The sequence below is a fragment of the Staurois parvus genome, unplaced genomic scaffold (genome assembly GCF_062004578.1).
Source record: "Staurois parvus isolate SC_StPar_1 unplaced genomic scaffold, SC_StPar_1.0 ptg001272l, whole genome shotgun sequence".
Taxonomy (NCBI): Eukaryota; Metazoa; Chordata; class Amphibia; order Anura; family Ranidae; genus Staurois; species Staurois parvus.
In genome coordinates this window covers 367,628-380,218 of record NW_028319068.1, presented here as the reverse complement: position 1 = coordinate 380,218, position 12,591 = coordinate 367,628, and the positions used below count along the sequence as shown (strand labels likewise).

At 42.8% G+C, this 12,591-nt stretch overlaps 1 protein-coding gene across 5 annotated transcripts in view; it reads left to right on the top strand.

Moving 5' to 3' along the window:
• Positions 1-12,591, top strand: part of IDH3G (isocitrate dehydrogenase (NAD(+)) 3 non-catalytic subunit gamma) — a 251,666-nt gene that overhangs the window by 102,773 nt on the left and 136,302 nt on the right. For all 5 annotated transcript variants that reach the window (XM_089660777.1, XM_089660776.1, XM_089660774.1 and 2 more), the window contains 2 exons: positions 214-329; positions 408-468. In XM_089660777.1, coding sequence (XP_089516903.1) covers positions 214-329; positions 408-468 — 177 coding nt within the window. The remainder of the gene's footprint in view (positions 1-213; positions 330-407; positions 469-12,591) is intronic.

The window sequence follows — 12,591 nt, the reverse complement described above, 5'->3', positions numbered from 1 at the left end:
CGGGGGGGGGGGGTTATAAGTAGCCATCAGTTGTGATAAGTGTGTTTTGTGTTGAGAATCGTGAACCGTATTTGGAAAGGTGCACTCCTAAGCTGGTAGGTGCTTGTTGGACATGAGTAGAATTTATTTTTTTGTTTTTGTTTTTACAGAAGCAAAATGCATTTGGGGAACTAGCTATGTTTTTGTTTTATTATACAATTTGATCACTTTCAGACATGCTTGTGTGCCAGTGGACTTTGAAGTGGTGAATGTGAACTCTACTGCATCAGATGAAGATGACATTCAGAATGCTATTACTGCCATTCGAAGAAACAGAGTGGCACTTAAAGGTACTATTGCCTCTCAATGTTTTCTTGTAATTTTGTGAAGTGCAGAAAATAAGCATTGGTTTTGTTTTCTACCATCAGGTAACATTGAGACAAACCATAACATGCCTCCATCCCACCGTTCCCGAAATAACTTGCTCCGGTGAGTTGTTTACTATTGTAAATGGTTTCTGTATATTTTTGCTGTGTCTATTAAACATTGTTTAGTGTACTGCGTGATCTGGATTTATCCACATTTTCATTGACGTGACCTTGGTGATTAGCCTGTAATAAAAACCTAGTAGGAAGTAATAAAAGAAAGGACCACATTGTCCTCCACCTAAAGTTATTAAAACATTCTATAGCTTTATTAATTATTAAGTGCCATCAACTCAAGTTTGAGTCCTAGCGACTTAATGAATAGGAGCTCTCAAAAGAAGTCGGCCTTGTGCTAGTCTAGTGAGACCCTCCTGTGTCATCCCCACAGCTGTAGTCAATGTATCAAACCACCTAGCAGTCGGTCTGCCTCTTTGCCTGGTTCCTTCTATCTTCCTACTTTCCAGACTTTCTGAGCAGGTAGTACCACTGCGGGGTCCTACCGTAAATTCATCCCCAACTACAGCGCTATTGCTAAACCTCTAACGGATCTGACCTGGAAAAATCTGCCCCAACGGGTTGTGTGGTCCCCAGAGTGTGAAACTGCTTTCCAAAAGCTCAAACATGACCTGATCCATGCTCCCGTTTTGGCTGCTCCTGACCCTTCCAAACAGTTTTGTGTTCACACCGATGCTTCCACCTATGGATTGGGCGCTGTTCTGAGCCAAATTGGGGACGACTGGAACGACCATCCAGTGGCCTACCTAAGTAGAAAGTTGTTACTCCAGGAGGTGGCCTATGCTACTGTGAAGAAAGAGTGTCTTTCCTTGGTATGGGCCCTCAAGAAATTGCAGCCCTACCTGTACAGGCACTCCTTTACAGTACTCACCGATAACAACCCCCTGGTATGGCTAAACCGGGTCTCTGGGGACAATGGTCGTCTGCTGCGGTGGAGCTTGGCCCTCTAACCCTATAACTTTACCATCCAGTACTGACCGGGGAAGCAAAACGCCAACGCGGATGGGTTGTCCCGGCAAGCCTAGTTGGAGAAGTGACCCTCTGAATTGACCAGCCCCAAGCGGACCCGTTTGAAGGTTTCGCCGGGTCTGGTGGGTGTTACACAATGGTGGAGCCTTGTGATGAACCGTCCCTTTGTGATAACATTTTGCCCTTTCTGTTTTTGTTTTATCCCTTTGGTAAAGCTGTATATATTTTAGCAGCTGGTATGTAGACAGGCATTCTACACTGTTTGTTTAGGGAAATGTGACCTTGTAGTCTTTCACTTCTAATAGAGTTCATACTGTATTGTTGGGTTGTAGGGTTTTGTTGTGGGTGGGGAAAACCCGGTGCCAGGCTGTCTGGTGGGGGTGGGGTTGAAGCTGTATATACTGAGCTGTGTTTAATAAAGATTGAGTCATTCATTTTCACCCTACACAAAGTTTTGACTCGTGGTTTGGGAGAGCAGGGAAGGGCTGCTTTTGAGCTCTAATACCTGCCTTGGGAGAGTGCTGGAAGACTTGCTGGAAAAGGGGACCATTGAGTGAGACGCATCGCTCTGCACGAGGAAGCCTAGGCAGAACGGTTCCGCCACAATCTGTCTTCCGGGTTCCATTCCCCGTCAGGACGTATGGGGACGGAATTAGCGGGAAATTTAAAAATGTCAAAGTAACATTCACTAAATACACTAAAATCACATAGTAAAACATTACGGTATCAAAGCATTTCACATACATTTTGTCCCTAGTCCTGCCTGCCTTTTTACTGTTCTTTCTGCCTTGAAAATGAGAAATGTCCATGGCATCCAAAAAGCGTCTCTTTTGGTCAAAAGTGGTTTTAGACCAGCTAGAGAACAGCGATAGTAAATTATAACTACTTGTCGAATTGAGTGATGATTCGTGGGGAAATTCGTCATCAGACACTGAAAACGATTTTGCGACTTTGCTTAATGATATGCCAACTTGGCGCTATATTTCAAATTTCAGTGTTTTTGGTTTGATTATATTATTGAATTAAATTTATTATTATATTTTTTATGATTATTAAATTATTTGATTTCGTGTTTCAAATTTTAACATACCCAGGATGTTTACTAGACTCTTGTTCGGACAGATTTCAGTGAGTTATTCCTAAAAATTACAGGCCTACAATTAAAAAAAACTACATATTTCCATGCAAAAAAATGTACCGCTTTGAGCACAGAAATACTGACATAATCAGACCGCTAGGGAGGTTAATGCATGTTGATGCAATTTTTATACAGTACTTTGCTGGATGATCATCTATAATTAATAAATCACTATTTTAATAAATCACTATTTTAATACTACTATACTATGAGGCAATTTTTATCATTGGCTCTGATCTGAGCTAAAGATCACAGAGACCCCCAGAGGAAGCGTGGCTGCAGAGGATGCTTGTGTCCAGAGGAGGGATTCTTGTTCCAGGCCGACTGACAGATCTACCTAAAGGGGCTCCCTACAGAGTCATATTCTGCTTAATGCGCATAGTTTATGTGCATCTACTGAGTGCGCATTTTATACAGTATCACACGGATTGAATCGCACGGATTTTTACCGGAAGCCACAAATGATTATATGTGAATGGAGCACTAATTTGCTGACCTGACCGTGTCAAGTCTGTACCATCTTTGAACACTTTTTTGAATTACAGACTTTTTTTTTTTTTTTTTGTATTTCAATGGTTTTTATTAATTTTAAACAGTATAAAACAGAGGCAACAAAACACACCCACGCAGGGGCTATCAATTGCACCGATAAAAAAAGGCATAATAGAGCAGACAACGCTCTAATTCCAATAAGGCAAAACGTATGCCCACACAGGGGCTATCAATGGCACATAGGTTACAATAACATCAGTGAAACTCTGACTAACACAACTAAAGGCAGCTGTCCACTGTCATATCAAAACAAACAAAGAGGAGAGAAGAAGAGCAGAGAGGAAAGAAAAAAAAAAAAAAAAAAAAGAAAAACACACCAAAGAGCAGGGGTCTACGAGCGCCAATACCAAACTCCATTACCTCCCCACGCTGGCCGGGGGGAGCGTGGGAAAGGCGTACTGCAACCACGACTCCCATATTTTCAAAAATTTATGTTGAGAGTCGTTGCATATACTCGACATCTGCTCGTTGAGCATCATAGTAGTCATACGATCCCGCACCCCCTGAAAAAGTACAAACGGACTCTTCCAGGCCTGAGCAATTGTCCTAGTGGCTGATAAAAACAAATAGGAAGCCAACCGCTGCTGACGAGCCAAGAGGCCCGGTATGGGGCAATGAAGCAAAGCATACCGAGCATCCCGGCGTATGGAGAGATGGAACAAAGTGAAAAGGAGGCCAAACACACGAGACCAAAAACGAACCAACCTCGGGCATGACCACCAGATATGCAGTACATCGCCACGATGGCCACAACCCCGAAAGCATTGATCACTACAGGCAGGGGAATTACAGGCTTTTGATATTATCATGTTCCTATTTGGTGCCTGATGATGCACCACATTCACTTAGATTTAGAAGTAATATAATAATATTTATTGTACTGGCGACAATATTTATTGGTGACAATATTTTTCATAAGCATATTCAGCGCTGCACTTTTTATTGATATGAGGAATGTGTGTTTATGATGTTTGATATAATGTGGATTTGTATTATAAAACTAATAGTTATAATTTTAAAAAAATAAGGATGATGAGACTTTCAGCTGCAAAGGTCATTCTAATCTCTCCCTACTGGCCCAAGAGGGCATGGTTCACGGGCTTATTAAAACTCAACATGACAGAACCATGGAGATTGCCCTGCTCGCCAGACCTCCTTCACCAGGGAGTTCTGACACATCCGGGAGCGGGCCAACTTTCATTAATGGCTCCTGAAAGGATATTGCTTGAGCGAAAAGGACTGTCTAACAGTTATTGATACCATCCTCCATAGCAGAAATGCTTCCACGAATTCTACATGCAATAAAGTATGGAAGCAATTCTGCAAATAGCGAAAAGCTAAAGATAGAATAACAGGTCTTATCATTCCATCAGCTTTGGATTTTCTCCAGGCTGGGGCTGATCTGGGCTTGGTTCTTAGTATGCTGAAGGTTCAGGTGGCAGCCCTTTTAAGTTTTTTGAGTCTAAGATTGATAGAGGAACCATTAATTAAGAGGTTCCTAACAGCCATTCGGAGAAGAACTACTCCAAAAAGTAACATATTCTCATCGTGGGATTTGTCCACGGTACTACAACGTTTTTATAAAGAATCCTTTGAAACATTGGATGTCTGCCCAGTTAGAATGCTAACTCTGAAAATGGTCCTTCTGGTGACCTTTGTTTCAGCTTGGAGAGTCAGCAAAATTCAGGCTCTCTCAATAGCAGAACATTTTTGCATTATCTTACAAGACAAGAGTATTCTCTAGATCTTGCCTTTCTTCCTAAGGTGACATCAGATTTTCATCAGTCAATGGCGATCATAGTTCCTTCCTTTTGTGGAGATCCTAGGAACGCGAAAGAAGCGGAATTCAATAACCTAGATGTTGAGAGATGCATGATTGCTTACATTGAACGCACTAAAGACTGGAGATCCACTACTAGTTTGTACTCTTCTCTGGGCCCAACAAAGGCAAGAGAGCCTCAGAAAATGCTGTTGCAGGGTGGATGTGATCATCAAAGGAGCATCTCCGTTAATACCCCCCAATGAGAATCAAGGCTCACTCACCTAGAGCACTAGCTACATGGGCAGAAAGGACCAGAACTTCTCCACTCCAGATGTGCAAGGCTGCAACCTGGTCCATCTTCCAAACCTTCGTGAAACACTACCATTTGGACTTGCTCTCAAGTCAAGAACAGGCCTTCAGAAGGGAGGTGCTGCAAGCTGTGATCCCGCCCTTATGAGGTAGTTATCTTTTGTCCTCTCTGTAAGCTGTCCTGGAAGATGACTTGGGAAAACAGAGTTATTACCTGTTAACTCAGTTTCTAAGAATCTTCCAGGACGGCACTAATTCCCCCCCTTTTTGTTGTGTTTAAGTAATTTGTGTTTGAAATGTAATAGTAGTGGTGTGGGGTTATGCCTTCAGTTATTTGTTATGAGTGAGGGGCTGTCAGTGGTGTCATGCCTTTTTTTATAATGTTGATTATGTGTTTCTGGTGCTAGGTGGGAGGAGCCTCTCTCTGTAAGCAGTCCAGGAAGATTCCTGGAAAGTGAGTTAACAGGTAATGACTCGTTTGCATGTTTTTGCATTGAAGTCCCCCATGATGATTAGAAGATCTTGATTCACTGCTTGATCTATTGCACTTTGAAGTTGTTCATAAAACAACTCTACATCCTCCTTTTCTGCATCTGTTGTTGGAGCATACACTTGAATCAGGGTGACATTTATTGGCTGTCACGTACCTGACTGGAGGCTGCAATAGAGAGAGGGCTCCCCTTACGGCTAAGTGCAGTGCGCCCCTGGAGGTGGAAACAGGAGGTGCAGTGCCCAAAGAAGCACGGGTTGCCAGTGGTGTTGCTGCTTGGAAATACCTGATGAGATGGAACCCGTGGTGCTCCAGTTGCAGGAGAAGTTTCTACATAGAACACGTGGGTCCCGGAGGATGGGTAGAGTAGCCAGAGCCAGGATCAATATGGAACAGCAGACAAGAGCAACGCCAGGATCAAGCCGGGGTCATACAAAGAGTAGCAGCAGACAGGAGCAAGCCGGGATCATACACAGAGCAGCAGACAGGAACAAGGTCAGGATCAAGCTGGGTCGGTAACGGGTAACCAGCAGGAAACTCAGGAACAGGAGGGGCTGACCATAATCCAGCAATCACTGAGCAGAGCTGCAGTCCTTATAAAGGCCACTGAGTGTCAGCAATTAGTGCACCCTGTGTGCGTTTTCGTGCACAGAAATGCATGTTTACATGTCGCCTGCCTATGAGCATGCGCACTTCTTTGCGTGAATTGGCGTGGCCATATTGCGCATTGGCGCATTTGCCCGGGCTTCCTTGTCTTTTCCCCTGACATTGGCCTTTCCTATAGATGGATTGAGATGACTCCATCACTAATAGTATTGTATTTTAGTACTGTCTTTGAGAGCTTATTTATGAAGATAAATGCCACACCGTTTTTTTTTCTATACGATTCAAGACAAGAGTAGCATATCCAATGTTCGTTTGATTTAAAGTGTCCCTGTCCTGTCCTGTCCATTTCAGTTCACTGACTTCTGATGGCTTTATCCATCTGATCTAACAATTTTCACATTTTCCTTGGCTTACATATGTTCTATGTTCCTTTTGGTGATAATGTCTTAAGAGCTTTTGATCCTCTTTGTCCAGCAACATTAACATCAGGAAGTCCCGTAGTCTTTGATCCATCAGCTTCACAATTACCAGGCTTACTCTTGGTAACTATCAGCTCTTTCCTAGTATCATGAAGAGTGCCTTCCGACCTAGGGGACCATCTTTCAGCATTATAGAACCGTTCTCATAGTTTTATCATCATCACACTGGTATAATACAGAAGTAGATTGCAGGGCCTTTATTCTGCAGTGTTAAATTCAATGTTGTTACTGTTGTCATGTCAAATGTGATCTTCCACCTTCAAAACTGCTCATCTGCTGCTGCCCAGATGGCTGGTACATAAGTCTGATATCTGTGCCAGAGCCTGTCTGTTTGGGAAGCCCTGCTGGTAGTGCAACTACTGACTGCATAGCTTTCGGCTTCATAGATGCACGCAAGCCCTGGCAGCATGACAAGCCTATGTATCATATAAGGGGTAATTAATTTAGTCATGTAAAATAACCATGATCTCGGAGAAAGCTTTGTACAATAGAAAGAATTAAGAGTATCAGCTGCTCCTCCCCAAAATATAATAAATTAAAGAAAAATACCCTCTTGGGACCTTAATACAGCTAATAAATTACCACACATGTATTAATGTATAAAAAGTTGTCTACATGTTTCAATCATTCCAATCCAAGATCTTCAGGGGACATGATAAGAGTTTGACATGTCATTTTATACTTCCAACAATGAATATTACGTATTCCCCGCTTTTAAACTTACAATACATCAATTGGACAACCAACATATATCAGAGGAGCTCTAAATACAATGGCATTCAACACAGATTCCTGTGCCTCGATGGATCATGGTGTGAGTAAATGGAGGGTACATGGATGGTCACATGAACATCTCAAAGTATTGGAGGTAGAGGAAGGAGTCAAAGCCCTCAAACCAGCAACAAAATCACTCTGTGAGGTCACTGTAAGAAACATGAAGTCGTAAGTATTTTTTATATAGTAGAAAATTCATGAATAAGATGCATTAAAAAAGGGCTGCTGTGTATGATGGTCTATGGATTAAAAATATAATATCCATTCAACAAATGAAGAGAGGAAAATTGTAAACAAACTATTCCTCTCCCATGTTGGTAGGGGAAGGGGCTGTATAGAGTTAAATTGCTCAAAAATTCATTACATCACTTTATCTGTAATGGAAGCCTATACAGATGTATTATACATGGTAAATATAAAAAAAAATGTATAAACTGATCAGAGCACTGCTTCTGCAGATACATACCTTCATCTTGGAAGAATGGGGTAAAGATGGAAAACTCCCCTTAACAAGATGCCAATATATTGACATCTTGTTACGGGGCGTTTTCCTTTTCCTTAGAAGTCCACCTAACAATGTGGGATAGATACAAAATATAAAGAAGAATAAACCACCCAACTTCCAAAATATAGAATAAACAAAATACTCAAAGGATCAGCCTGAGGCCTATCTAATTTCCTTAAGGAACTGACCCTCCTAGTGGTGGAAAATGAACCAGTCAATCTCCTTGATCAAGTAAACCTAGATCAGTTGCTAGCGGACGTATGTTGGCCTCAAGGCTGATACTTTGATCCAGTTTAGAAAGCTCTTTACTTTGTTGAGTACCACTCCTAGTATTGCTATATTTTTTAAGCAGACATTGAGGGACATTAACAAATTACCCTACGGTTAGGTTAAGAACAGTAATTTATCAGAAGCGGAGAAGATTGCACTACATTCGCTACAAGAAAATTAATACCATCACAATCAAACTCTCAGACAAGGGAGGAAACGTAGTCATTGTGGCACATCTTTTCATACTGTATGTTGTCCATAAGATTCCACAAAATAACAGCTGGTATAGACCCATTCCTGTAACTTTTTGATTGAAACATTTACATCTGAATTTTATGAACTAATTGATAATGCCCTTAGAGCAGGTATAATTTAAAAAAAACTGTGGGAATTTATTTGTAAAATTTCCCAGAACACCTACTTTCTGCCTATACATAATACATAAGGATCCTGTGAACCCAACAGGTTGTCCTATTGTTTTGGGTAATATAAGTTTGACTGAGAATTTAAGCCCTATGATTGACACTTATTTACATCCTTATGTGTCCTCATTACCTTTGTTTGTGAAGGATACCATCCATTTTTTGCAAATTGAGGACTCCGTAATTTCTGATGGGGCTTTCTTAGTTAATATTAACATTGAAACCCTCTACGGTTTGATTCCCCACGACCGTGGAGTGTCAGCCATATGCCGGACACTTTTGCAGTGACCAATTGAAGATTGGCCTTTGAATTTGTACTGACAGGGCTGGATTTCATTTGTAGCCTTAATTACCTTTTTAGTTTGATGGTTCCCATTACTTCCAGGTACAGGGCGTAGCAATGCGGACATGTTGTGCCACATCCTACAGCAATCTTTACCTGAGGGAATGGAAACATTCATTCCTCTCCGATGAGAATTTTTACATGTACACATGCTTCATTTCTATGTGGCATTGGTACATAGACGACATACACTCACCGGCCACTTTATTAGGCACACCTGTTCAATTGCTTGGTAACACAAATTGCTAATCGGTCAATCACATTGCAGCAGCTCAATGCATTTAGACATCTAGGCGTGGTGAAGATGACTTGCTGAAGTTCAAACCGAGCATCAGAATGGGGAAGTAGGGGATTAAAGCGACTTTGAACATGGCATGGTTGTTGGTGCCAGATGGGCTGGTTTGAGTAATTCAAAAACTGCTGATCTAGTGGGATTTTCACACACGACCATCTCTAGGGTTTACAGAGAATGGTCCAAAAAAGAGAAAATATCCAGTGAGCGGCAGTTGTGTAGACAAAAATGCCTTGTTGGTGTCATAGGTGAATGGGCAGACTTGTTCAAGATAGTAGAAAGGCAACAGAAACTCAAATAACCAATTGTTACAACCAAGGTATGCAGAAGACCATCTCTGAACACACAACATGTCGAACCTTGAAGCAGATGGGCTAGAGCAGCAGAAGACTACATCGGGTGCCACTTCTGTCAGCTAAGAACAGGAAATGGAGGCTACAATTTGCACAGGCTCACCAAAATTGGACAATAGAAGATTGGAAAAACGTTGCCTGGTCTGATGAGTCTCGATTTCAGCTGCAACATTCAGATTGAGGGGTCAGAATTTGGAGTAAACAACATGAAAGCATGGATCCATCCTACCTTTTATCAACGATTCAGACTGGTGGTGGTGTTGTAATGGTGTGGTGGATGTTTTCTTGGCACACTTTAGGCCCCTTAGTACCAATTGAGCATTGTTTAAATGCCACATCCTACCTAAGTATTGTTGCTGACCATGTCCATTCCTTTGAGAACAGTGTACCAATCTTCTGATGGCTACTTCTAGCAGGATAATGCACCATGTCACAAAGCTCAGATCATCTCAAACTGGTTTCTTGAACATGACCAGAAGTGCACTGTATTCCAATGGCCTCCACAGTCACCAGATTTCAATCCAATAGAGCACCTTTTGGATATGGTGGAACGGGAGATTTGAATCATGGATGTGCAGCGGACATATCTGCAGCAACTGCGTGATGCTATCATGTCAATATGAACCAAAATCTCTGAGGAATGTTTCCAACACCTTGTTGAATCTATGCTGCGGGGGTCTAACCTAGTACTAGCAAGGAGTGCCTAATAAAGTTTCTGCTGAGTAAGTTGTGATATTTACCTCTGCTCTAACTACAGTTTCCATACCGCTGACTGTGGAGGTCTGTTTGCATAGATTGGTAGGTCAGTTCGTTTTTGGCCAAGCAACTTGGCCTCCTCCTTATGCACCAAAGGCCATCATGCTGAAATGGAAGATGCCAGAGACACCCTTCTTAGACTTTGGGAAGTTTCTAGTTAATGCCTCCATCCCTCTGTACAAAGCCACCTATGAGTCCCGAGGCTGCCTGGTTAAATTCTATAAAGTGTGGCATTTTTGGACTGAGTCCTCTAACACTAATGCTTCATCATGATTCTATTTATGTAATTGTTTTACTCCTGTACTTCTCACTATATGAGGGCCATAGCCTACAGAATAGCTTTGTCGTTCTCTTGTATTAGTGTGGGAACAGTTATCTTGGTCTCCTTTATTCTCATCTTATCAGGGATCTGTGGTAGAGACGACTGTACCACGGTGTCAGTGTCTTCCTTCTTAGTAGAACCTAGCAGAGGTTTTATTTTACTGATTGTTTTGTAGTTATTGAAGTGTTCATTGTTAGTAACCTATGTTAGACATGAATGTCGAGCTGGGGAATACCCAGAGGCTCTGTTTTGTAAGATTTTCTCTTGTTTTAAACTCGAATAAATAGATCATTAAAAAAAAAAAAAAAAAGTTGCTGGTGAGTGTATTTTTCATCTGGAAGGACCTGAGGAGATGCTATTGGAATGTTTTAAAAAAAAAAAATGAACGATAACGGCCATAACCTAAAATTTACCATGTCTCACAGTAGGGAATCCGTTACCGTATTTTTCACTCCATAAGACGCACCTGACCATAAGACGCACCTAGGTTTTAGAGGAGAAAAACTAGAAAAAAAAATATTCTGAACCAATGGACTGCAGACACAGGACAGGGGATGATCAGAGACTGCGGACACAGTGCAGGAGATGACCAGAGACTGCGGACACAATGCAGGAGATGACCAGAGACTGCGGACACAGTGCAGGAGATGACCAGAGACTGCGGACACAGTGCAGGAGATGACCAGAGACTGCGGACACAGTGCAGGAGATGACCAGAGACTGCGGACACAGTGCAGGAGATGACCAGAGACTGCGGACACAGTGCAGGAGATGACCAGAGACTGCGGACACAGTGCAGGAGATGACCAGAGACTGCGGACACAGTGCAGGGGATGACCAGAGACTGCGGACACAGTGCAGGGGATGACCAGAGACTGCGGACACAGTGCAGGGGATGACCAGAGACTGCGGACACAGTGCAGGGGATGACCAGAGACTGCGGACACAGTGCAGGGGATGACCAGAGACTGCTGACCTTTGGGGAGGGAGGGGGAGCGGGTACCTGAATTTGACAGGTACCCGCTCCCACTTCCGCGGAGTTGTCCTTCCCTCTTCTTCCCGGGCCGGCTTCTGTGAGAGCCGGGTGCCCACTGCGCATGCGCGAGAAGCGCTGCACTTTGTGAATGGCCCGGCGCCTTCTGGGACCTGTCGTGTCCCAGAAGACACCGGATCATTCACAAAGCACAGCACATGCGCAGTGGGCACCCGGCTGTCACAGAAGCCAGCGCGGGAAGACTGTGCAGCGCTGGAGCGAGGAACAGGTAAGGCCCTGCAGGAGAGAACAGCTGAGCGGCCGGCCCGGTATTCTGACATGGTGGCGGCAGAAATACCGGACTGGCCGCTTTATATTCGCTCCATAAGATGCACTGACATTTTCCCCCCTTTTTTTGGGGGAAAAAAGTGCGTCTTATGGAGCGAAAAATACGGTACTTTGTTGGATGTCCACATACAGAAAGACAGCGATGGCTGTCTTTCAAGCGGACTCTGCTGTAAGATACTGCAAGGAACATTATCCTACTTGCATCGTGTTTTCATCCACAACTGCTTAGAGTATTTGAGGTTTAGACATAATTGCTCTAATGAAAAGTATTTTAACGAGAAAGCAGGGAAGTTAGAATTGCGATTCCTGGACAGGGGGGTACAGCAGAACTTAGAACAATTAAGGCTACGCCACTAGCAAAACCAATGAAAACCCTAATAGAAACCAAAAATAAAGAAATACAGATGAGTGTGATTATGGCTGCTGCAGTCTTTTAAATTTGTCTATCTTCCACATTAGTGAACCCTATAAATGTGTATGTATATAGACTGCGATGCCACTAGAACACT